The sequence below is a fragment of the Anomaloglossus baeobatrachus genome, chromosome 3 (genome assembly GCF_048569485.1).
Source record: "Anomaloglossus baeobatrachus isolate aAnoBae1 chromosome 3, aAnoBae1.hap1, whole genome shotgun sequence".
Taxonomy (NCBI): domain Eukaryota; kingdom Metazoa; phylum Chordata; class Amphibia; order Anura; family Aromobatidae; genus Anomaloglossus; species Anomaloglossus baeobatrachus.
This window is the reverse complement of record NC_134355.1, coordinates 690,168,665-690,194,106: the sequence shown is the minus strand read 5'-3', so window position 1 is coordinate 690,194,106 and position 25,442 is coordinate 690,168,665. Positions and strand designations below refer to the sequence as shown.

Below are 25,442 nucleotides of genomic sequence, written 5' to 3'. Positions count from 1 at the left end.
GTAGTTATATTCTTGTACATAGGGGGCAGTATTATAGTAGTTATATTCTTGTACATAGGGGCAGTATTATAGTATTTATTTTCTTGTACATAGGGACAGTATTGTAGTAGTTATATTCTTGTACATAGGGGGCAGTATTATAGTAGTTATATTCTTGTACATAGGGGCAGTATTATAGTAGTTATATTCTTGTACATAGGGGCAGTGTTATATTATTTATATTCTTGTACATAGGGGCAGTATTATAGTATTTATTTTCTTGTACATAGGGACAGTATTATAGTAGTTATATTCTTGTATATAGGTGCAGTATTATAGTAGTTATATTCTTGTACATAGGGGCAGTATTATAGTAGTTATATTCTTGTACATAGGGGCAGTGTTATATTATTTATATTCTTGTACATAGGGGGCAGTATTATAGTAGTTATATTCTTGTACATAGGGGCAGTATTATAGTAGTTATATTCTTGTACATAGGGGCAGTATTATAGTAGTTATATTCTTGTACATAGGGGCAGTATTATAGTAGTTATATTCTTGTACATAGGGGCAGAATTATAGTAGTTATATTCTCGTACATAGGGAGCAGTATTATAGTAGTTATATTCTTGTACATAGGGAGCAGTATTATAGTAGTTATATTCTTGTATATAGGGGGCAGTATTATAGTAGTTATATTCTTGTACATAGGGGCAGTATTATAGTAGTTTTATTCTTGTACGTAGGGGCAGTATTATAGTAGTTATATTCTTGTACATAGGAGCAGTATTATAGTAGTTATATTCTTGTGCATAGGGAGCAGTATTATAGTAGTTATATTCTTGTACATAGGGAGCAGTATTATAGTAGTTATATTCTTGTACATAGGGGGCAGTATTATAGCAGTTATATTCTTGTACATAGGGGGCAGTATTATAGTAGTTATATTCTTGTACATAGGAGCAGTATAATAGTAGTTATATTCTTGTATATAGGGGGCAGTATTATAGTAGTTATATTCTTGTACATAGGGGCAGTATTATAGTAGTTATATTCTTGTACATAGGAGCAGTATTATAGTAGTTATATTCTTGTGCATAGGGAGCAGTATTATAGTAGTTATATTCTTGTACATAGGGGGCAGTATTATAGTAGATATATTCTTGTACATAGGGGGCAGTATTATAGTAGTTATATTCTTGTACATAGGGGCAGTATTATAGTAGTTATATTCTTGTACATAGGGGGCAGTATTATAGTAGTTATATTCTTGTACATAGGGAGCAGTATTATAGTAGTTATATTCTTGTGCATAGGAGCAGTATTATAGTAGTTATATTCTTGTACATAGGGGCAGTATTATAGTAGTTATATTCTTGTGCATAGGGGCAGTATTATAGTAGTTATATTCTTGTACATATGGAGCAGTATTATAGTAGTTATATTCTTGTACATAGGGGGCAGTATTATAGTAGTTATATTCTTGTACATAGGGAGCAGTATTATAGTAGTTATATTCTTGTACATAGGGGCAGTATTATAGTAGTTATATTCTTGTACATAGGAGCAGTATTATAGTATTTATATTCTTGTATATAGGGGGCAGTATTATAGTAGTTATATTCTTGTACATAGGAGCAGTATTATAGTAGTTATATTCTTGTATATAGGGGGCAGTATTATAGTAGTTATATTCTTGTACATAGGAGCAGTATTATAGTAGTTATATTCTTGTATATAGGGGGCAGTATTATAGTAGTTATATTCTTGTACATAGGGGGCAGTATTATAGTAGTTATATTCTTGTACATAGGGGCAGTATTATAGTATTTATTTTCTTGTACATAGGGACAGTATTGTAGTAGTTATATTCTTGTACATAGGGGGCAGTATTATAGTAGTTATATTCTTGTACATAGGGGCAGTATTATAGTAGTTATATTCTTGTACATAGGGGCAGTGTTATATTATTTATATTCTTGTACATAGGGGCAGTATTATAGTATTTATTTTCTTGTACATAGGGACAGTATTATAGTAGTTATATTCTTGTATATAGGTGCAGTATTATAGTAGTTATATTCTTGTACATAGGGGCAGTATTATAGTAGTTATATTCTTGTACATAGGGGCAGTGTTATATTATTTATATTCTTGTACATAGGGGGCAGTATTATAGTAGTTATATTCTTGTACATAGGGGCAGTATTATAGTAGTTATATTCTTGTACATAGGGGCAGTATTATAGTAGTTATATTCTTGTACATAGGGGCAGTATTATAGTAGTTATATTCTTGTACATAGGGGCAGAATTATAGTAGTTATATTCTCGTACATAGGGAGCAGTATTATAGTAGTTATATTCTTGTACATAGGGAGCAGTATTATAGTAGTTATATTCTTGTATATAGGGGGCAGTATTATAGTAGTTATATTCTTGTACATAGGGGCAGTATTATAGTAGTTTTATTCTTGTACGTAGGGGCAGTATTATAGTAGTTATATTCTTGTACATAGGAGCAGTATTATAGTAGTTATATTCTTGTGCATAGGGAGCAGTATTATAGTAGTTATATTCTTGTACATAGGGAGCAGTATTATAGTAGTTATATTCTTGTACATAGGGGGCAGTATTATAGCAGTTATATTCTTGTACATAGGGGGCAGTATTATAGTAGTTATATTCTTGTACATAGGAGCAGTATAATAGTAGTTATATTCTTGTATATAGGGGGCAGTATTATAGTAGTTATATTCTTGTACATAGGGGCAGTATTATAGTAGTTATATTCTTGTACATAGGAGCAGTATTATAGTAGTTATATTCTTGTGCATAGGGAGCAGTATTATAGTAGTTATATTCTTGTACATAGGGGGCAGTATTATAGTAGATATATTCTTGTACATAGGGGGCAGTATTATAGTAGTTATATTCTTGTACATAGGGGCAGTATTATAGTAGTTATATTCTTGTACATAGGGGGCAGTATTATAGTAGTTATATTCTTGTACATAGGGAGCAGTATTATAGTAGTTATATTCTTGTGCATAGGAGCAGTATTATAGTAGTTATATTCTTGTACATAGGGGCAGTATTATAGTAGTTATATTCTTGTGCATAGGGGCAGTATTATAGTAGTTATATTCTTGTACATAGGGGGCAGTATTATAGTAGTTATATTCTTGTACATAGAGGGCAGTATTATAGTAGTTATATTCTTGTGCATAGGGAGCAGTATTATAGTAGTTATATTCTTGTACATAGGGGGCAGTATTATAGTAGTTATATTCTTGTATATAGGGGGCAGTATTACAGTAGTTATATTCTTCTATATAGGGGGCAGTATTATAGTAGTTATATTCTTGTACATAGGGGCAGTATTATAGTAGTTATATTCTTGTACATTGGAAGCAGTATTATAGTAGTTATATTCTTGTACATAGGGACAGTATTATAGTAGTTATATTCTTGTACATAGAGGCAGTATTATAGTAGTTATATTCTTGTATATAGGGGGCAGTATTATAGTAGTTATATTCTTGTACATAGGGAGCAGTATTATAGTAGTTATATTCTTGTACATAGGAGCAGTATTATAGTAGTTATATTCTTGTACATAGGGGCAGTATTATAGTAGTTATATTCTTGTACATAGGGGGCAGTATTATAGTAGTTATATTCTTGTACATAGAGGGCAGTATTATAGTAGTTATATTCTTGTGCATAGGGAGCAGTATTATAGTAGTTATATTCTTGTACATAGGGGGCAGTATTATAGTAGTTATATTCTTGTATATAGGGGGCAGTATTATAGTAGTTATATTCTTGTATATAGGGGGCAGTATTATAGTAGTTATATTCTTGTATATAGGGGGCAGTATTACAGTAGTTATATTCTTGTATATAGGGGGCAGTATTATAGTAGTTATATTCTTGTACATAGGGGCAGTATTATAGTAGTTATATTCTTGAATATAGGGGTAGTATTATAGTAGTTATATTCTTGTACATTGGAAGCAGTATTATAGTAGTTATATTCTTGTACATAGGGAGCAGTATTATAGTAGTTATATTCTTGTACATAGGGGCAGTATTATAGTAGTTATATTCTTGTACATAGGGGGCAGTATTATAGTAGTTATATTCTTGTACATAGAGGGCAGTATTATAGTAGTTATATTCTTGTGCATAGGGAGTAGTATTATAGTAGTTATATTCTTGTACATAGGGGGCAGTATTATAGTAGTTATATTCTTGTATATAGGGGGCAGTATTATAGTAGTTATATTCTTGTATATAGGGGGCAGTATTATAGTAGTTATATTCTTGTATATAGGGGGCAGTATTACAGTAGTTCTATTCTTGTATATAGGGGGCAGTATTATAGTAGTTATATTCTTGTACATAGGAGCAGTATTATAGTAATTATATTCTTGTACATAGGAGCAGTATTATAGTAGTTATATTCTTGTACATACGGGCAGTATTATAGCAGTTATATTCTTGTACATAGGGGCAGTATTATAGTAGTTATATTCTTGTACATATGGGCAGTATTATAGTAGTTATATTCTTGTACATAGGGACAGTATTATAGTAGTTATATTCTTGTACATAGGGGCAGTATTATAGTAGTTATATTCTTGTACATAGGGACAGTATTATAGTAGTTATATTCTTGTACATAGGGGGCAGTATTATAGTAGTTATATTCTTGTACATAGGGGCAGTATTATAGTAGTTATATTCTTGTACATTGGAAGCAGTATTATAGTAGTTATATTCTTGTATATAGGGGCAGTATTATAGTAGTTATATTCTTGTACATAGGGAGCAGTATTATAGTAGTTATATTCTTGTACATAGGGGGCAGTATTATAGTAGTTATATTCTTGTACATAGGAGCAGTATTATAGTAGTTATATTCTTGTACATAGGGGGCAGTATTATAGTAGTTATATTCTTGAACATAGGGGCAGTATTATAGTAGTTATATTCTTGTACATAGGGGCAGTATTATAGTAGTATTTTTATTCATGTGTTATCATGCTGGGAGTTGTAGTTCTCCAGCCCTTTGCTCCATTCTCTTGCATCCTCCGGTGTGTTGCTGGTGAAATGACACTTTGTTCTGTTCTCCTTTGTTTCTGTAGTTACATCTCGGCTTTCTCAGCCCTCGTCCCCCCAGTCGAGCTGTCCGTCTCCCCCCATCCCTGCGGGTAAAGTCATGTCTCCATCTCAGAAGCTCAGCAAGAAGGCCCTGAAACAGGTAACGGGGGGATTTATCTGTTCATATTGGGGCTGCTTTTCCATGTGTGTCACTCTCATCATCCATATTCATGTGCCTCCCGTTCACCCCAGGGAGGCGCATGTAACAAGACTGTCTAGCAGTTTTGAGACAAGTCCAGATACGCTGCAGCCATGGAAGACAAGACCGAAGATGCTGCAGCCATGGGAGACAAGTCTGGAGACGCTGCAGCCATGGAAGACAAGTCTGGAGACGCTGCAGCCATGGAAGACATGTCTGGAGACGCTGCAGCCATGGAAGACAAGTCTGGAGACGCTGCAGCCATGGAAGAGAAGTCTGGAGACGCTGCAGCCATGGAAGAGAAGTCTGGAGACGCTGCAGCCATGGAAGAGAAGTCTGGAGACGCTGCAGCCATGGAAGAGAAGTCTGGAGACGCTGCAGCCATGGAAGACAAGTCTGGAGACGCTGCAGCCATGGAAGACAAGTCTGGAGACGCTGCAGCCATGGAAGACAAGTCTGGAGACGCTGCAGCCATGGAAGACAAGTCTGGAGACGCTGCAGCCATGGAAGACAAGTCTGGAGACGCTGCAGCCATGGAAGACAAGTCTGGAGACGCTGCAGCCATGGAAGACAAGTCTGGAGACGCTGCAGCCATGGAAGACAAGTCTGGAGACGCTGCAGCCATGGAAGACAAGTCTGGAGACGCTGCAGCCATGGAAGACAAGTCTGGAGACGCTGCAGCCATGGAAGACAAGTCTGGAGACGCTGCAGCCATGGAAGACAAGTCTGGAGACGCTGCAGCCATGGGAGACAAATCTGGAGACGCTGCAGCCAGGGGAGACAAGTCTGGAGACGCTGCAGCCAGGGGAGACAAGTCTGGAGATGCTGCAGCCATATGAGACAAGTCTGGAGATGCTGCAGCCAGGGGAGACAAGTCTGGAGACGCTGCAGCCATGGGAGACAAGTCTGGAGACGCTGCAGCCAGGGGAGACAAGTCTGGAGACGCTGCAGCCAGGGGAGACAAGTCTGGAGACGCTGCAGCCAGGGGAGACAAGTCTGGAGACGCTGCAGCCAGGGAAGACAAGTCTGGAGACGCTGCAGCCATGAAAGACAAGTCTGGAGACGCTGCAGCCATGGAAGACAAGTCTGGAGACGCTGCAGCCATGGAAGACAAGTCTGGAGACGCTGCAGCCATGGAAGACAAGTCTGGAGACGCTGCAGCCATGGGAGACAAATCTGGAGACGCTGCAGCCAGGGGAGACAAGTCTGGAGACGCTGCAGCCAGGGGAGACAAGTCTGGAGATGCTGCAGCCATATGAGACAAGTCTGGAGATGCTGCAGCCAGGGGAGACAAGTCTGGAGACGCTGCAGCCATGGGAGACAAGTCTGGAGACGCTGCAGCCATGGGAGACAAGTCTGGAGACGCTGCAGCCATGGGAGACAAGTCTGGAGACGCTGCAGCCAGGGGAGACAAGTCTGGAGACGCTGCAGCCAGGGGAGACAAGTCTGGAGATGCTGCAGCCAGGGGAGACAAGTCTGGAGACGCTGCAGCCAGGGGAGACAAGTCTGGAGATGCTGCAGCCAGGGGAGACAAGTCTGGAGATGCTGCAGCCAGGGGAGACAAGTCTGGAGATGCTGCAGCCAGGGGAGACAAGTCTGGAGATGCTGCAGCCATATGAGACAAGTCTGGAGATGCTGCAGCCAGGGGAGACAAGTCTGGAGACGCTGCAGCCAGGGGAGACAAGTCTGGAGATGCTGCAGCCATATGAGACAAGTCTGGAGATGCTGCAGCCAGGGGAGACAAGTCTGGAGACGCTGCAGCCATGGGAGACAAGTCTGGAGACGCTGCAGCCAGGGGAGACAAGTCTGGAGACGCTGCAGCCAGGGGAGACAAGTCTGGAGACGCTGCAGCCAGGGGAGACAAGTCTGGAGACGCTGCAGCCAGGGGAGACAAGTCTGGAGACGCTGCAGCCAGGGGAGACAAGTCTGGAGATGCTGCAGCCAGGGGAGACAAGTCTGGAGACGCTGCAGCCAGGGGAGACAAGTCTGGAGACGCTGCAGCCAGGGGAGACAAGTCTGGAGACGCTGCAGCCAGGGGAGACAAGTCTGGAGACGCTGCAGCCAGGGGAGACAAGTCTGGAGATGCTGCAGCCAGGGGAGACAAGGCCAGAGACTCTGTAGCCATTGGAGGAAACTCTACAACCTGGTACCTGTATGAGGAGAGGCGACTGGCCACACAGAGAAAACTATTGTCTCCTGCCCATTGGGTCTAGTCCTACTGTCTGTACACAGGGGCGCACAGTACCCCGTTACCCCCCAATGTAATGTATATAATACTTTGTACCCCATTTCCCTGCAGGCGCTCTTACAGCAGCATCAGAAGAAGCGGCAGCAGCGCAGATCTGGGATCGCGGTTCCATCCAGTCCACACCTCATGCTGAAAAGTGTGAAAACTGCCAGCGCCATCCCCCCGGCGAAACCAGCGGCGGCGGCGGCTCACAGTACGTACATATCATACACATGGCTGCACTATTACTGCGTCAGGGGAGAGGCTCTGCGGGGCATCGAGTGAGGCAAAAGGTTCTGCGGGGCGTCGAGTGAGGCAAAAGGTTCTGCGGGGCGTCCAGAGAGACTACAGGGAGTCTGGTGAGGCTTTGGAGGATATTGGAAGAGGCTCTGCAAGATTTGGGGAGAGGCTCTGCGGGGCATCGAGTGAGGCAAAAGGTTCTGCGGGGCGTCGAGAGAAACTGCGGGAAGTCGGGAGAGGCTTTGGAGGATATCGGAAAAGGCTCTGCAAGATTTGGGGAGAGGCTCTGCGGGACATTGAGAGAGGGGACAGGCTTTGCGTAATGGTGAGAAAGGCTCTTTGGGTAGTTGAGAGAGGTGAGAGGCTGTGCGGGGGGTTGGAGAGGCTCTGCCAGGGGTTTGGAGAGGCTCTTCAGGGAGTCGGGAGAGGCTGTGAGGGGCATCAGGAGAGGCTCTGTAGGTAGTCAAGAGAGATTCTGCGGGATGCCTGGAGTGGCTCTGTGGGGGGCCTGGAGAGGCTCTGTGGGGGGCCTGGAGAGGCTGTGCGGGGTGTTGGGTGAGGCTCTGCAGGATGTTGGGAGAAGCTCTGTGGGATGTTGGGTGAGGGTCTGCGGGATGTTGGGTGAGGGTCTGTGGGGGGCTGGTGAGGCTCTGCGGGATGTTGCGGGAGGCTCTGCGGGATGTTGGGTGAGGCTGTGCGGGATGTTGGGTGAGGCTGTGCGGGATGTTGGGAGAGGCTCTGTGGGATGTTGGGTGAGGGTCTGCGGGATGTTGGGTGAGGGTCTGTGGGGGGCTGGTGAGGGTCTGCGGGATGTTGGGGGAGGCTCTGCGGGATGTTGGGTGAGGCTCTGCGGGATGTTGGGTGAGGCTGTGCGGGATGTTGGGTGAGGCTGTGCGGGATGTTGGGTGAGGCTGTGCGGGATGTTGGGTGAGGCTGTGCGGGATGTTGGGTGAGGCTCTGCGGGATGTTGGGAGAGGGTCTGTGGGATGTTGGGTGAGGCTCTGCGGGATGTTGGGTGAGGCTCTGCGGGATGTTGGGAGAGGCTCTGCGGGATGTTGGGTGAGGCTCTGCGGGATGTTGGGTGAGGCTCTGCGGGATGTTGGGTGAGGCTCTGCGGGATGTTGGGAGAGGCTCTGTGGAGGGCTGGAGAGGCTCTGGGGGATGTTGGGTGAGGCTGTGCGGGATGTTGGGTGAGGCTGTGCGGGATGTTGGGTGAGGCTCTGCGGGATGTTGGGTGAGGCTCTGCGGGATGTTGGGAGAGGCTCTGCGGGATGTTGGGAGAGGGTCTGAGGGATGTTGGGTGAGGGTCTGAGGGATGTTGGGAGAGGGTCTGAGGGATGTTGGGTGAGGGTCTGTGGGATGTTGGGTGAGGGTCTGTGGGATGTTGGGTGAGGGTCTGTGGGATGTTGGGTGAGGGTCTGTGGGATGTTGGGTGAGGGTCTGTGGGATGTTGGGTGAGGGTCTGTGGGATGTTGGGTGAGGGTCTGTGGGATGTTGGGTGAGGGTCTGTGGGATGTTGGGTGAGGCTCTGCGGGATGTTGGGTGAGGCTCTGTGGGGGATCTGGAGAGGCTGTGGGGGGCTGGTGAGGCTCTGAGGGATGTTGGGAGAGGGTCTGAGGGATGTTGGGTGAGGGTCTGTGGGATGTTGGGTGAGGGTCTGTGGGATGTTGGGTGAGGGTCTGTGGGATGTTGGGTGAGGGTCTGTGGGATGTTGGGTGAGGGTCTGTGGGATGTTGGGTGAGGGTCTGCGGGATGTTGGGTGAGGCTCTGCGGGATGTTGGGTGAGGCTCTGTGGGGGATCTGGAGAGGCTGTGCGGGGCTGGTGAGGCTCTGCGGGGGATCTGGAGAGGCTCTGCGGGATGTTGGGTGAGGCTCTGCGGGGGATCTGGAGAGGCTGTGGGGGGCTGGTGAGGCTCTGCGGGATGTTGGGAGAGGCTCTGCGGGATGTTGGGTGAGGCTCTGCGGGATGTTGGGTGAGGCTCTGCGGGGGATCTGGAGAGGCTGTGGGGGGCTGGTGAGGCTCTGCGGGATGTTGGGTGAGGCTCTGCGGGGGATCTGGAGAGGCTGTGGGGGGCTGGTGAGGCTCTGCGGGATGTTGGGTGAGGGTCTGCGGGGGATCTGGAGAGGCTGTGGGGGGCTGTTGAGGGTCTGTGGGATGCTGGGTGAGGCTCTGCGGGGGATCTGGAGAGGCTCTGCGGGATGTTGGGTGAGGCTCTGCGGGATGTTGGGTGAGGCTCTGCGGGATGTTGGGAGAGGCTCTGCGGGATGTTGGGAGAGGGTCTGAGGGATGTTGGGTGAGGGTCTGAGGGATGTTGGGTGAGGGTCTGTGGGATGTTGGGTGAGGGTCTGTGGGATGTTGGGTGAGGGTCTGTGGGATGTTGGGTGAGGGTCTGTGGGATGTTGGGTGAGGGTCTGTGGGATGTTGGGTGAGGGTCTGTGGGATGTTGGGTGAGGGTCTGTGGGATGTTGGGTGAGGCTCTGCGGGATGTTGGGTGAGGCTCTGTGGGGGATCTGGAGAGGCTGTGGGGGGCTGGTGAGGCTCTGAGGGATGTTGGGAGAGGGTCTGAGGGATGTTGGGTGAGGGTCTGTGGGATGTTGGGTGAGGGTCTGTGGGATGTTGGGTGAGGGTCTGTGGGATGTTGGGTGAGGGTCTGTGGGATGTTGGGTGAGGGTCTGTGGGATGTTGGGTGAGGGTCTGCGGGATGTTGGGTGAGGCTCTGCGGGATGTTGGGTGAGGCTCTGTGGGGGATCTGGAGAGGCTGTGGGGGGCTGGTGAGGCTCTGCGGGATGTTGGGTGAGGGTCTGCGGGGGATCTGGAGAGGCTGTGGGGGGCTGTTGAGGGTCTGTGGGATGCTGGGTGAGGCTCTGCGGGGGATCTGGAGAGGCTCTGCGGGATGTTGGGTGAGGCTGTGCGGGATGTTGGGTGAGGCTCTGCGGGATGTTGGGTGAGGCTCTGCGGGATGTTGGGTGAGGCTCTGCGGGGGATCTGGAGAGGTTGTGGGGGGCTGGTGAGGCTCTGCGGGGGATCTGGAGAGGTTGTGGGGGGCTGGTGAGGCTCTGTGGGATGTTGGGTGAGGCTCTGTGGGGGATCTGGAGAGGCTGTGAGGGGGGCTGGTGAGGCTCTGCGGGGATCTGGAGAGGCTGTGGGGGGCTGGTGAGGCTCTGCGGGATGTTGGGTGATGCTCTGCGGGGGATCTGGAGAGGCTGTGAGGGACTGGTGAGGCTCTGCGGGATGTTGGGTGAGGCTCTGCGGGGGATCTGGAGAGGCTGTGGGGGGCTGGAGAGGCTCTGCGGGATGTTGGGTGAGGCTCTGCGGGATGTTGGGTGAGGCACTGCAGGGGATCTGGAGAGGCTGTGGGGGGCTGGAGAGGCTCTACGGGATGTTGGGTGAGGCTCTGCGGGGGATCTGGAGAGGCTGTGGGGGGCTGGTGAGGCTCTGCGGGATGTTGGGTGAGGCTCTGCGGGGGATCTGAAGAGGCTGTGGGGGGCTGGTGAGGCTCTGCGGGATGTTGGGTGAGGCTCTGCGGGATGTTGGGTGAGGCTCTGCGGGATGTTGGGAGAGGCACTGCGGGATGTTGGGTGAGGCTCTGCGGGATGCCTGGAGAGGCTCTGCAGGATGTTGGGGGAGGCTCTGTGGGATGTTGGGGGAGGCTCTGCGGGATGTTGGGTGAGGGTCTGTGGGATGTTGGGTGAGGCACTGCGGGATGTTGGGTGAGGGTCTGCGGGATGTTGGGTGAGGCTCTGCGGGATGTTGGGTGAGGCTCTGCAGGGGATCTGGAGAGGTTGTGGGGGACTGGTGAGGCTCTGCGGGATGTTGGGTGAGGCTCTGCGGGGGATCTGGAGAGGCTGTGGGGGGCTGGTGAGGTTCTGCGGGATGTTGGGTGAGGCTCTGCGGGGGATCTGGAGAGGCTGTGAGGGGGGCTGGTGAGGCTCTGCGGGATGTTGGGTGAGGCTCTGTGGGGGATCTGGAGAGGCTGTGAGGGGGGCTGGTGAGGCTCTGCGGGGATCTGGAGAGGCTGTGGGGGGCTGGTGAGGCTCTGCGGGATGTTGGGTGAGGCTCTGCGGGATGTTGGGTGAGGCTCTGCGGGATGTTGGGTGAGGCTCTGCGGGATGTTGGGTGAGGCTCTGCGGGATGTTGGGTGAGGCTCTGCGGGATGTTGGGTGAGGCTCTGCGGGGGATCTGGAGAGGTTGTGGGGGGCTGGAGAGGTTGTGGGGGGCTGGTGAGGCTCTGTGGGATGTTGGGTGAGGCTCTGCGGGGGATCTGGAGAGGCTGTGGGGGGCTGTTGAGGGTCTGTGGGATGCTGGGTGAGGCTCTGCGGGGGATCTGGAGAGGCTCTGCGGGATGTTGGGTGAGGCTCTGCGGGATGTTGGGTGAGGCTCTGCGGGATGTTGGGTGAGGCTCTGCGGGATGTTGGGTGAGGCTCAGCGGGATGTTGGGTGAGGCTCTGCGGGGGATCTGGAGAAGTTGTGGGGGGCTGGTGAGGCTCTGCGGAGGGATCTGGAGAGGTTGTGGGGGGCTGGTGAGGCTCTGCGGGATGTTGGGTGAGGCTCTGCGGGGGATCTGGAGAGGCTGTGGGGGGCTGGTGAGGCTCTGCAGGATGTTGGGGGAGGCTCTGTGGGATGTTGGGGGAGGCTCTGCGGGATGTTGGGTGAGGGTCTGTGGGATGTTGGGTGAGGCACTGCGGGATGTTGGGTGAGGCTCTGCGGGATGTTGGGTGAGGCTCTGCGGGATGTTGGGTGAGGCTCTGCAGGGGATCTGGAGAGGTTGTGGGGGACTGGTGAGGCTCTGCGGGATTTTGGGTGAGGCTCTGCGGGATGTTGGGTGAGGCTCTGCGGGGGATCTGGAGAGGCTGTGGGGGGCTGGTGAGGTTCTGCGGGATGTTGGGTGAGGCTCTGCGGGGGATCTGGAGAGGCTGTGGGGGGCTGGTGAGGCTCTGCGGGATGTTGGGTGAGGCTCTGTGGGGGATCTGGAGAGGCTGTGAGGGGGGCTGGTGAGGCTCTGCGGGGATCTGGAGAGGCTGTGGGGGGCTGGTGAGGCTCTGCGGGATGTTGGGTGAGGCTCTGCGGGGGATCTGGAGAGGCTGTGGGGGGCTGTTGAGGGTCTGTGGGATGCTGGGTGAGGCTCTGCGGGATGATGGGTGAGGCTCTGCGGGATGTTGGGTGAGGCTCTGCGGGATGTTGGGTGAGGCTCTGCGGGATGTTGGGTGAGGCTCAGCGGGATGTTGGGTGAGGCTCTGCGGGGGATCTGGAGAGGCTGTGGGGGGCTGGTGAGGCTCTGCGGGATGTTGGGTGAGGCTCTGTGGGGGATCTGGAGAGGCTGTGAGGGGGGCTGGTGAGGCTCTGCGGGGATCTGGAGAGGCTGTGGGGGGCTGGTGAGGCTCTGCGGGATGTTGGGTGAGGCTCTGTGGGGGATCTGGAGAGGCTGTGGGGGGCTGGAGAGGCTCTGCGGGATGTTGGGTGAGGCTCTGCGGGGGATCTGGAGAGGCTGTGGGGGGCTGTTGAGGGTCTGTGGGATGCTGGGTGAGGCTCTGCGGGGGATCTGGAGAGGCTCTGCGGGATGTTGGGTGAGGGTCTGCGGGATGTTGGGTGAGGCTCTGCGGGATGTTGGGGGAGGCTCTGCGGGATGTTGGGTGAGGCTCTGCGGGGGATCTGGAGAGGCTGTGGGGGGCTGGTGAGGCTCTGCGGGATGTTGGGTGAGGCTCTGCGGGGATCTGGAGAGGCTGTGAGGGGGGCTGGTGAGGCTCTGCGGGATGTTGGGTGAGGCTCTGCGGGGGATCTGGAGAGGTTGTGGGGGGCTGGTGAGGCTCTGCGGGGGATCTGGAGAGGTTGTGGGGGGCTGGTGAGGCTCTGTGGGATGTTGGGTGAGGCTCTGCGGGGGATCTGGAGAGGCTGTGGGGGGCTGTTGAGGGTCTGTGGGATGCTGGGTGAGGCTCTGCGGGGGATCTGGAGAGGCTCTGTGGGATGTTGGGTGAGGCTCTGCGGGATGTTGGGTGAGGCTCTGCGGGATGTTGGGTGAGGCTCAGCGGGATGTTGGGTGAGGCTCTGCGGGGGATCTGGAGAAGTTGTGGGGGGCTGGTGAGGCTCTGCGGGGGGATCTGGAGAGGTTGTGGGGGGCTGGTGAGGCTCTGCGGGATGTTGGGTGAGGCTCTGCGGGGGATCTGGAGAGGCTGTGGGGGGCTGGTGAGGCTCTGCAGGATGTTGGGGGAGGCTCTGTGGGATGTTGGGGGAGGCTCTGCGGGATGTTGGGTGAGGGTCTGTGGGATGTTGGGTGAGGCACTGCGGGATGTTGGGTGAGGCTCTGCGGGATGTTGGGTGAGGCTCTGCGGGATGTTGGGTGAGGCTCTGCAGGGGATCTGGAGAGGTTGTGGGGGACTGGTGAGGCTCTGCGGGATTTTGGGTGAGGCTCTGCGGGATGTTGGGTGAGGCTCTGCGGGGGATCTGGAGAGGCTGTGGGGGGCTGGTGAGGTTCTGCGGGATGTTGGGTGAGGCTCTGCGGGGGATCTGGAGAGGCTGTGGGGGGCTGGTGAGGCTCTGCGGGATGTTGGGTGAGGCTCTGTGGGGGATCTGGAGAGGCTGTGAGGGGGGCTGGTGAGGCTCTGCGGGGATCTGGAGAGGTTGTGGGGGGCTGGTGAGGCTTTGCGGGATGTTGGGTGAGGCTCTGCGGGGGATCTGGAGAGGCTGTGGGGGGCTGTTGAGGGTCTGTGGGATGCTGGGTGAGGCTCTGCGGGGGATCTGGAGAGGCTCTGCGGGATGTTGGGTGAGGCTCTGCGGGATGTTGGGTGAGGCTCTGCGGGATGTTGGGTGAGGCTCAGCGGGATGTTGGGTGAGGCTCTGCGGGGGATCTGGAGAGGCTGTGGGGGGGCTGGTGAGGCTCTGCGGGATGTTGGGTGAGGCTCTGTGGGGGATCTGGAGAGGCTGTGAGGGGGGCTGGTGAGGCTCTGCGGGGATCTGGAGAGGCTGTGGGGGGCTGGTGAGGCTCTGCGGGATGTTGGGTGAGGCTCTGTGGGGGATCTGGAGAGGCTGTGGGGGGCTGGAGAGGCTCTGCGGGATGTTGGGTGAGGCTCTGCGGGGGATCTGGAGAGGCTGTGGGGGGCTGTTGAGGGTCTGTGGGATGCTGGGTGAGGCTCTGCGGGGGATCTGGAGAGGCTCTGCGGGATGTTGGGTGAGGGTCTGCGGGATGTTGGGTGAGGCTCTGCGGGATGTTGGGGGAGGCTCTGCGGGATGTTGGGTGAGGCTCTGCGGGGGATCTGGAGAGGCTGTGGGGGGCTGGTGAGGCTCTGCGGGATGTTGGGTGAGGCTCTGTGGGGGATCTGGAGAGGCTGTGAGGGGGGCTGGTGAGGCTCTGCGGGGATCTGGAGAGGCTGTGGGGGGCTGGTGAGGCTCTGCGGGATGTTGGGTGAGGCTCTGTGGGGGATCTGGAGAGACTGTGGGGGGCTGGAGAGGCTCTGCGGGATGTTGGGTGAGGCTCTGCGGGGGATCTGGAGAGGCTGTGGGGGGCTGGAGAGGCTCTACGGGATGTTGGGTGAGGCTCTGCGGGGGATCTGGAGAGGCTGTGGGGGGCTGGTGAGGCTCTGCGGGATGTTGGGTGAGGCTCTGCGGGGGATCTGGAGAGGCTGTGGGGGGCTGGAGAGGCTCTGCGGGATGTTGGGTGAGGCTCTGCGGGGGATCTGGAGAGGCTGTTGGGGGCTGGAGAGGCTCTGCCGGATGTTGGGTGAGGCTCTGCGGGATGTTGGGTGAGGCTCTGCGGGGGATCTGGAGAGGCTGTGGGGGGCTGGAGAGGTTCTGCGGGATGTTGGGTGAGGCTCTGCGGGGATCTGGAGAGGTTGTGGGGGGCTGGTGAGGCTCTGCGGGATGTTGGGTGAGGCTCTGTGGGGGATCTGGAGAGGCTGTGGGGGGCTGGAGAGGCTCTGCGGGATGTTGGGTGAGGCTCTGCGGGGGATCTGGAGAGGCTGTGGGGGGCTGGAGAGGCTCTACGGGATGTTGGGTGAGGCTCTGCGGGGGATCTGGAGAGGCTGTGGGGGGCTGGTGAGGCTCTGCGGGATGTTGGGTGAGGCTCTGCGGGGGATCTGGAGAGGCTGTGGGGGGCTGGTGAGGCTCTGCGGGATGTTGGGTGAGGCTCTGCGGGATGTTGGGTGAGGCTCTGTGGGATGTTGGCTGAGGCTCTGCGGGGGATCTGGAGAGGCTGTGGGGGGCTGGAGAGGCTCTGCGGGATGTTGGGTGAGGCTCTGCGGGGGATCTGGAGAGGCTGTTGGGGGCTGCAGAGGCTCTACGGGATGTTGGGTGAGGCTCTGCGGGGGATCTGGAGAGGCTGTGGGGGGCTGGTGAGGCTCTGCGGGATGTTGGGTGAGGCTCTGCGGGATGTTGGGAGAGGCTCTGCGGGATGTTGGGGGAGGCTCTGCGGGATGCCTGGAGAGGCTCTGCAGGATGTTGGGGGAGGCTCTGTGGGATGTTGGGTGAGGCTCTGCGGGATGTTGGGTGAGGCTTTGCGGGATGTTGGGTGAGGCTCTGCGGGATGTTGGGTGAGGCTCTGCGGGATGTTGGGTGAGGCTCTGCAGGGGATCTGGAGAGGTTGTGGGGGGCTGGTGAGGCTCTGCGGGATGTTGGGTGAGGCTCTGCGGGGGATCTGGAGAGGCTGTGGGGGGCTGGTGAGGCTCTGTGGGATGTTGGGTGAGGCTCTGCGGGGGATCTGGAGAGGCTGTGGGGGGCTGGTGAGGCTCTGCGGGATGTTGGGTGAGGCTCTGTGGGGGATCTGGAGAGGCTGTGAGGGGGGCTGGTGAGACTCTGCGGGGATCTGGAGAGGCTGTGGGGGGCTGGTGAGGCTCTGCGGGATGTTGGGTGAGGCTCTGCGGGGGATCTGGAGAGGCTGTGGGGGGCTGTTGAGGGTCTGTGGGATGCTGGGTGAGGCTCTGCGGGGGATCTGGAGAGGCTCTGCGGGATGTTGGGTGAGGCTCTGCGGGATGTTGGGTGAGGCTCTGCGGGATGTTGGGTGAGGCTCTGCGGGATGTTGGGTGAGGCTCTGCGGGATGTTGGGTGAGGCTCAGCGGGATGTTGGGTGAGGCTCTGCGGGGGATCTGGAGAAGTTGTGGGGGGCTGGTGAGGCTCTGCGGGGGATCTGGAGAGGCTGTGGGGGGCTGGTGAGGCTCTGCGGGATGTTGGGTGAGGCTCTGTGGGGGATCTGGAGAGGCTGTGAGGGGGGCTGGTGAGGCTCTGCGGGGATCTGGAGAGGCTGTGGGGGGCTGGTGAGGCTCTGCGGGATGTTGGGTGAGGCTCTGTGGGGGATCTGGAGAGGCTGTGGGGGGCTGGAGAGGCTCTGCGGGATGTTGGGTGAGGCTCTGCGGGGGATCTGGAGAGGCTGTGGGGGGCTGTTGAGGGTCTGTGGGATGCTGGGTGAGGCTCTGCGGGGGATCTGGAGAGGCTCTGCGGGATGTTGGGTGAGGCTCTGCGGGATGTTGGGTGAGGCTCTGCGGGATGTTGGGTGAGGCTCTGCGGGGGATCTGGAGAGGCTGTGGGGGGCTGGTGAGGCTCTGCGGGATGTTGGGTGAGGCTCTGTGGGGGATCTGGAGAGGCTGTGAGGGGGCTGGTGAGGCTCTGCGGGGATCTGGAGAGGCTGTGGGGGGCTGGTGAGGCTCTGCGGGATGTTGGGTGAGGCTCTGTGGGGGATCTGGAGAGGCTGTGGGGGGCTGGAGAGGCTCTGCGGGATGTTGGGTGAGGCTCTGCGGGGGATCTGGAGAGGCTGTGGGGGGCTGGAGAGGCTCTACGGGATGTTGGGTGAGGCTCTGCGGGGGATCTGGAGAGGCTGTGGGGGGCTGGTGAGGCTCTGCGGGATGTTGGGTGAGGCTCTGCGGGATGTTGGGTGAGGCTCTGCGGGGGATCTGGAGAGGCTGTGGGGGGCTGGAGAGGCTCTGCGGGATGTTGGGTGAGGCTCTGCGGGGGATCTGGAGAGGCTGTGGGGGGCTGGAGAGGCTCTGCGGGATGTTGGGTGAGGCTCTGCGGGATGTTGGGTGAGGCTCTGCGGGGGATCTGGAGAGGCTGTGGGGGGCTGGAGAGGTTCTGCGGGATGTTGGGTGAGGCTCTGCGGGGATCTGGAGAGGTTGTGGGGGGCTGGTGAGGCTCTGCGGGATGTTGGGTGAGGCTCTGTGTGGGATCTGGAGAGGCTGTGGGGGGCTGGAGAGGCTCTGCGGGATGTTGGGTGAGGCTCTGCGGGGGATCTGGAGAGGCTGTGGGGGGCTGGAGAGGCTCTACGGGATGTTGGGTGAGGCTCTGCGGGGGATCTGGAGAGGCTGTGGGGGGCTGGTGAGGCTCTGCGGGATGTTGGGTGAGGCTCTGCGGGATGTTGGGAGAGGCTCTGCGGGATGTTGGGGGAGGCTCTGCGGGATGCCTGGAGAGGCTCTGCAGGATGTTGGGGGAGGCTCTGTGGGATGTTGGGGGAGGCTCTGCGGGATGTTGGGTGAGGCTCTGCGGGATGCTGGGTGAGGCTCAGCGGGATGTTGGGTTAGGCTCTGCGGGATGTTGGGTGAGGCTCTGCAGGGGATCTGGAGAGGTTGTGGGGGGCTGGTGAGGCTCTGCGGGATGTTGGGTGAGGCTCTGCGGGGGATCTGGAGAGGCTGTGGGGGGCTGGTGAGGCTCTGCGGGATGTTGGGTGAGGCTCTGTGGGGGATCTGGAGAGGCTGTGAGGGGGGCTGGTGAGGCTCTGCGGGGATCTGGAGAGGCTGTGGGGGGCTGGTGAGGCTCTGCGGGATGTTGGGTGAGGCTCTGTGGGGGATCTGGAGAGGCTGTGGGGGGCTGGAGAGGCTCTGCGGGATGTTGGGTGAGGCTCTGCGGGGGATCTGGAGAGGCTGTGGGGGGCGGGTGAGGCTCTGCGGGATGTTGGGTGAGGCTCTGCGGGGATCTGGAGAGGTTGTGGGGGGCTGGTGAGGCTCTGCGGGATGTTGGGTGAGGCTCTGTGGGGGATCTGGAGAGGCTGTGGGGGGCTGGAGAGGCTCTGCGGGATGTTGGGTGAGGCTCTGCGGGGGATCTGGAGAGGCTGTGGGGGGCTGGTGAGGCTCTGCGGGATGTTGGGTGAGGCTCTGCGGGGGATCTGGAGAGGCTGTGGGGGGCTGGTGAGGCTCTGCGGGATGTTGGGTGAGGCTCTGTGGGATGTTGGCTGAGGCTCTGCGGGGGATCTGGAGAGGCTGTGGGGGGCTGGAGAGGCTCTGCGGGATGTTGGGTGAGGCTCTGCGGGGGATCTGGAGAGGCTGTTGGGGGCTGCAGAGGCTCTACGGGATGTTGGGTGAGGCTCTGCGGGGGATCTGGAGAGGCTGTGGGGGGCTGGTGAGGCTCTGCGGGATGTTGGGTGAGGCTCTGTGGGGGATCTGGAGAGGCTGTGAGGGGGCTGGTGAGGCTCTGCGGGGATCTGGAGAGGCTGTGGGGGGCTGGTGAGGCTCTGCGGGATGTTGGGTGAGGCTCTGTGGGGGATCTGGAGAGGCTGTGGGGGGCTGGAGAGGCTCTGCGGGATGTTGGGTGAGGCTCTGCGGGGGATCTGGAGAGGCTGTGGGGGGCTGGAGAGGCTCTACGGGATGTTGGGTGAGGCTCTGCGGGGGATCTGGAGAGGCTGTGGGGGGCTGGTGAGGCTCTGCGGGATGTTGGGTGAGGCTCTGCGGGATGTTGGGTGAGGCTCTCCGGGGGATCTGGAGAGGCTGTGGGGGGCTGGAGAGGCTCTGCGGGATGTTGGGTGAGGCTCTGCGGGGGATCTGGAGAGGCTGTGGGGGGCTGGAGAGGCTCTGCGGGATGTTGGGTGAGGCTCTGTGGGATGTTGGGGGAGGCTCTGCAGGATGTTGGGGGAGGCTCTGTGGGATGTTGGGGGAGGCTCTGCGGGATGTTGGGTGAGGCTCTGCGGGATGTTGGGTGAGGCTCTGCGGGATATTGGGTGAGGCTCTGCGGGGGATCTGGAGAGGCTGTGGGGGGCTGGTGAGGCTCTGCGGGATGTTGGGTGAGGCTCTGCGGGGGATCTGGAGAGGCTGTCGGGGTCTGGTGAGGCTCTGCGGGATGTTGGGTGAGGCTCTGTGGGGGATCTGGAGAGGCTGTGAGGGGGGCTGGTGAGGCTCTGCGGGGATCTGGAGAGGCTGTGGGGGGCTAGTGAGGCTCTGCGGGATGTTGGGTGAGGCTCTACGGGATGTTGGGTGAGGCTCTGCGGGGGATCTGGAGAGGCTGTGGGGGGCTGGTGAGGCTCTGCGGGGGATCTGGAGAGGCTGTGGGGGGCTGGTGAGGCTCTGCGGGATGTTGGGTGAGGCTCTGCGGGGGATCTGGAGACGCTGTGGGGGGCTGGTGAGGCTCTGCGGGATGTTGGGTGAGGCTCTGCGGGGGATCTGGAGAGGCTCTGCGGGATGTTGGGTGAGGCTCTGCGGGGGATCTGGAGAGGCTGTGGGGGGCTGGTGAGGCTCTGCGGGGGATCTGGAGAGGCTGTGGGGGGGCTGGTGAGGCTCTGCGGGATGTTGGGTGAGGCTCTGCGGGATGTTGGGTGACGCTCTGCGGGGGTTATGGAGAGGCTGTGGGGGGCTGGTGAGGCTCTGCGGGATGTTGGGTGAGGCTCTGCGGGGGATCTGGAGAGGCTGTGGGGCTGGTGAGGCTCTGCGGGGGATCTGGAGAGGCTCTGCGGGATGTTGGGTGAGGCTCTGCGGGATGTTGGGTGAGGCTCTGCGGGATGTTGGGTGAGGCTCTGCGGGGGATCTGGAGAGGCTCTGCGGGGCATCTGGAGAGGCTCTGCGGGATGTTGGGTGAGGCTCTGTGGGGGATCTGGAGAGGCTCTGCGGGATGTTGGGTGAGGCTCTGCGGGATGTTGGGTGAGGCTCTGTGGGGGATCTGGAGAGGCTGTGAGGGGGGCTGGTGAGGCTCTGCGGGGATCTGGAGAGGCTGTGGGGGGCTGGTGAGGCTCTGCGGGATGTTGGGTGAGGCTCTGTGGGGGATCTGGAGAGGCTGTGGGGGGCTGGAGAGGCTCTGCGGGATGTTGGGTGAGGCTCTGCGGGGGATCTGGAGAGGCTGTGGGGGGCTGGAGAGGCTCTACGGGATGTTGGGTGAGGCTCTGCGGGGGATCTGGAGAGGCTGTGGGGGGCTGGTGAGGCTCTGCGGGATGTTGGGTGAGGCTCTGCGGGGGATCTGGAGAGGCTGTGGGGGGCTGGAGAGGCTCTGCGGGATGTTGGGTGAGGCTCTGCGGGGGATCTGGAGAGGCTGTGGGGGGCTGGAGAGGCTCTGCGGGATGTTGGGTGAGGCTCTGCGGGATGTTGGGTGAGGCTCTGCGGGGGATCTGGAGAGGCTGTGGGGGGCTGGAGAGGTTCTGCGGGATGTTGGGTGAGGCTCTGCGGGGATCTGGAGAGGTTGTGGGGGGCTGGTGAGGCTCTGCGGGATGTTGGGTGAGGCTCTGTGGGGGATCTGGAGAGGCTGTGGGGGGCTGGAGAGGCTCTGCGGGATGTTGGGTGAGGCTCTGCGGGGGATCTGGAGAGGCTGTGGGGGGCTGGAGAGGCTCTACGGGATGTTGGGTGAGGCTCTGCGGGGGATCTGGAGAGGCTGTGGGGGGCTGGTGAGGCTCTGCGGGATGTTGGGTGAGGCTCTGCGGGGGATCTGGAGAGGCTGTGGGGGGCTGGTGAGGCTCTGCGGGATGTTGGGTGAGGCTCTGCGGGATGTTGGGTGAGGCTCTGTGGGATGTTGGCTGAGGCTCTGCGGGGGATCTGGAGAGGCTGTGGGGGGCTGGAGAGGCTCTGCGGGATGTTGGGTGAGGCTCTGCGGGGGATCTGGAGAGGCTGTTGGGGGCTGCAGAGGCTCTACGGGATGTTGGGTGAGGCTCTGCGGGGGATCTGGAGAGGCTGTGGGGGGCTGGTGAGGCTCTGCGGGATGTTGGGTGAGGCTCTGCGGGATGTTGGGAGAGGCTCTGCGGGATGTTGGGGGAGGCTCTGCGGGATGCCTGGAGAGGCTCTGCAGGATGTTGGGGGAGGCTCTGTGGGATGTTGGGGGAGGCTCTGCGGGATGTTGGGTGAGGCTTTGCGGGATGTTGGGTGAGGCTCTGCGGGATGTTGGGTGAGGCTCTGCGGGATGTTGGGTGAGGCTCTGCAGGGGATCTGGAGAGGTTGTGGGGGGCTGGTGAGGCTCTGCGGGATGTTGGGTGAGGCTCTGCGGGGGATCTGGAGAGGCTGTGGGGGGCTGGTGAGGCTCTGTGGGATGTTGGGTGAGGCTCTGCGGGGGATCTGGAGAGGCTGTGGGGGGCTGGTGAGGCTCTGCGGGATGTTGGGTGAGGCTCTGTGGGGGATCTGGAGAGGCTGTGAGGGGGGCTGGTGAGACTCTGCGGGGATCTGGAGAGGCTGTGGGGGGCTGGTGAGGCTCTGCGGGATGTTGGGTGAGGCTCTGCGGGGGATCTGGAGAGGCTGTGGGGGGCTGTTGAGGGTCTGTGGGATGCTGGGTGAGGCTCTGCGGGGGATCTGGAGAGGCTCTGCGGGATGTTGGGTGAGGCTCTGCGGGATGTTGGGTGAGGCTCTGCGGGATGTTGGGTGAGGCTCTGCGGGATGTTGGGTGAGGCTCTGCGGGATGTTGGGTGAGGCTCAGCGGGATGTTGGGTGAGGCTCTGCGGGGGATCTGGAGAAGTTGTGGGGGGCTGGTGAGGCTCTGCGGGGGATCTGGAGAGGCTGTGGGGGGCTGGTGAGGCTCTGCGGGATGTTGGGTGAGGCTCTGTGGGGGATCTGGAGAGGCTGTGAGGGGGGCTGGTGAGGCTCTGCGGGGATCTGGAGAGGCTGTGGGGGGCTGGTGAGGCTCTGCGGGATGTTGGGTGAGGCTCTGTGGGGGATCTGGAGAGGCTGTGGGGGGCTGTTGAGGGTCTGTGGGATGCTGGGTGAGGCTCTGCGGGGGATCTGGAGAGGCTCTGCGGGATGTTGGGTGAGGCTCTGCGGGATGTTGGGTGAGGCTCTGCGGGATGTTGGGTGAGGCTCTGCGGGGGATCTGGAGAGGCTGTGGGGGGCTGGTGAGGCTCTGCGGGATGTTGGGTGAGGCTCTGTGGGGGATCTGGAGAGGCTGTGAGGGGGCTGGTGAGGCTCTGCGGGGATCTGGAGAGGCTGTGGGGGGCTGGTGAGGCTCTGCGGGATGTTGGGTGAGGCTCTGTGGGGGATCTGGAGAGGCTGTGGGGGGCTGGAGAGGCTCTGCGGGATGTTGGGTGAGGCTCTGCGGGGGATCTGGAGAGGCTGTGGGGGGCTGGAGAGGCTCTACGGGATGTTGGGTGAGGCTCTGCGGGGGATCTGGAGAGGCTGTGGGGGGCTGGTGAGGCTCTGCGGAATGTTGGGTGAGGCTCTGCGGGATGTTGGGTGAGGCTCTGCGGGGGATCTGGAGAGGCTGTGGGGGGCTGGAGAGGCTCTGCGGGGGATCTGGAGAGGCTGTGGGGGGCTGGAGAGGCTCTGCGGGATGTTGGGTGAGGCTCTGCGGGATGTTGGGTGAGGCTCTGCGGGGGATCTGGAGAGGCTGTGGGGGGCTGGAGAGGTTCTGCGGGATGTTGGGTGAGGCTCTGCGGGGATCTGGAGAGGTTGTGGGGGGCTGGTGAGGCTCTGCGGGATGTTGGGTGAGGCTCTGTGGGGGATCTGGAGAGGCTGTGGGGGGCTGGAGAGGCTCTGCGGGATGTTGGGTGAGGCTCTGCGGGGGATCTGGAGAGGCTGTGGGGGGCTGGAGAGGCTCTACGGGATGTTGGGTGAGGCTCTGCGTGGGATCTGGAGAGGCTGTGGGGGGCTGGTGAGGCTCTGCGGGATGTTGGGTGAGGCTCTGCGGGATGTTGGGAGAGGCTCTGCGGGATGTTGGGGGAGGCTCTGCGGGATGCCTGGAGAGGCTCTGCAGGATGTTGGGGGAGGCTCTGTGGGATGTTGGGGGAGGCTCTGCGGGATGTTGGGTGAGGCTCTGCGGGATGCTGGGTGAGGCTCAGCGGGATGTTGGGTGAGGCTCTGCGGGATGTTGGGTGAGGCTCTGCAGGGGATCTGGAGAGGTTGTGGGGGGCTGGTGAGGCTCTGCGGGATGTTGGGTGAGGCTCTGCGGGGGATCTGGAGAGGCTGTGGGGGGCTGGTGAGGCTCTGCGGGATGTTGGGTGAGGCTCTGTGGGGGATCTGGAGAGGCTGTGAGGGGGGCTGGTGAGGCTCTGCGGGGATCTGGAGAGGCTGTGGGGGGCTGGTGAGGCTCTGCGGGATGTTGGGTGAGGCTCTGTGGGGGATCTGGAGAGGCTGTGGGGGGCTGGAGAGGCTCTGCGGGATGTTGGGTGAGGCTCTGCGGGGGATCTGGAGAGGCTGTGGGGGGCGGGTGAGGCTCTGCGGGATGTTGGGTGAGGCTCTGCGGGGATCTGGAGAGGTTGTGGGGGGCTGGTGAGGCTCTGCGGGATGTTGGGTGAGGCTCTGTGGGGGATCTGGAGAGGCTGTGGGGGGCTGGAGAGGCTCTGCGGGATGTTGGGTGAGGCTCTGCGGGGGATCTGGAGAGGCTGTGGGGGGCTGGTGAGGCTCTGCGGGATGTTGGGTGAGGCTCTGCGGGGGATCTGGAGAGGCTGTGGGGGGCTGGTGAGGCTCTGCGGGATGTTGGGTGAGGCTCTGTGGGATGTTGGCTGAGGCTCTGCGGGGGATCTGGAGAGGCTGTGGGGGGCTGGAGAGGCTCTGCGGGATGTTGGGTGAGGCTCTGCGGGGGATCTGGAGAGGCTGTTGGGGGCTGCAGAGGCTCTACGGGATGTTGGGTGAGGCTCTGCGGGGGATCTGGAGAGGCTGTGGGGGGCTGGTGAGGCTCTGCGGGATGTTGGGTGAGGCTCTGCGGGATGTTGGGAGAGGCTCTGCGGTATGTTGGGGGAGGCTCTGCAGGATGTTGGGGGAGGCTCTGTGGGATGTTGGGGGAGGCTCTGCGGGATGTTGGGTGAGGCTCTGCGGGATGTTGGGTGAGGCTCTGCGGGATATTGGGTGAGGCTCTGCGGGGGATCTGGAGAGGCTGTGGGGGGCTGGTGAGGCTCTGCGGGGGATCTGGAGAGGCTGTCGGGGTCTGGTGAGGCTCTGCGGGATGTTGGGTGAGGCTCTGTGGGGGATCTGGAGAGGCTGTGAGGGGGGCTGGTGAGGCTCTGCGGGGATCTGGAGAGGCTGTGGGGGGCTAGTGAGGCTCTGCGGGATGTTGGGTGAGGCTCTACGGGATGTTGGGTGAGGCTCTGCGGGGGATCTGGAGAGGCTGTGGGGGGCTGGTGAGGCTCTGCGGGGGATCTGGAGAGGCTGTGGGGGGCTGGTGAGGCTCTGCGGGATGTTGGGTGAGGCTCTGCGGGATGTTGGGTGACGCTCTGCGGGGGTTATGGAGAGGCTGTGGGGGGCTGGTGAGGCTCTGCGGGATGTTGGGTGAGGCTCTGCGGGGGATCTGGAGAGGCTGTGGGGCTGGTGAGGCTCTGCGGGGGATCTGGAGAGGCTCTGCGGGATGTTGGGTGAGGCTCTGCGGGATGTTGGGTGAGGCTCTGCGGGATGTTGGGTGAGGCTCTGCGGGGGATCTGGAGAGGCTCTGCGGGGCATCTGGAGAGGCTCTGCGGGATGTTGGGTGAGGCTCTGTGGGGGATCTGGAGAGGCTCTGCGGGATGTTGGGTGAGGCTCTGCGGGATGTTGGGTGAGGCTCTGCGGGGGATCTGGAGAGCTCTGCGGGATGTTGGGTGAGGCTCTGTGGGGGATCTGGAGAGGCTGTGGG

The 25,442-nt window shown here is 58.0% G+C and overlaps 1 protein-coding gene across 1 annotated transcript in view; it reads left to right on the top strand.

Annotated features, from left to right (window-relative positions):
• The window catches only part of ASXL2 (ASXL transcriptional regulator 2), a 173,160-nt gene that overhangs the window by 108,722 nt on the left and 38,996 nt on the right, over positions 1-25,442 (top strand). The window contains exons 5-6 of the mRNA XM_075341325.1: positions 5,135-5,250; positions 7,589-7,730. Coding sequence (XP_075197440.1) covers positions 5,135-5,250; positions 7,589-7,730 — 258 coding nt within the window. The remainder of the gene's footprint in view (positions 1-5,134; positions 5,251-7,588; positions 7,731-25,442) is intronic.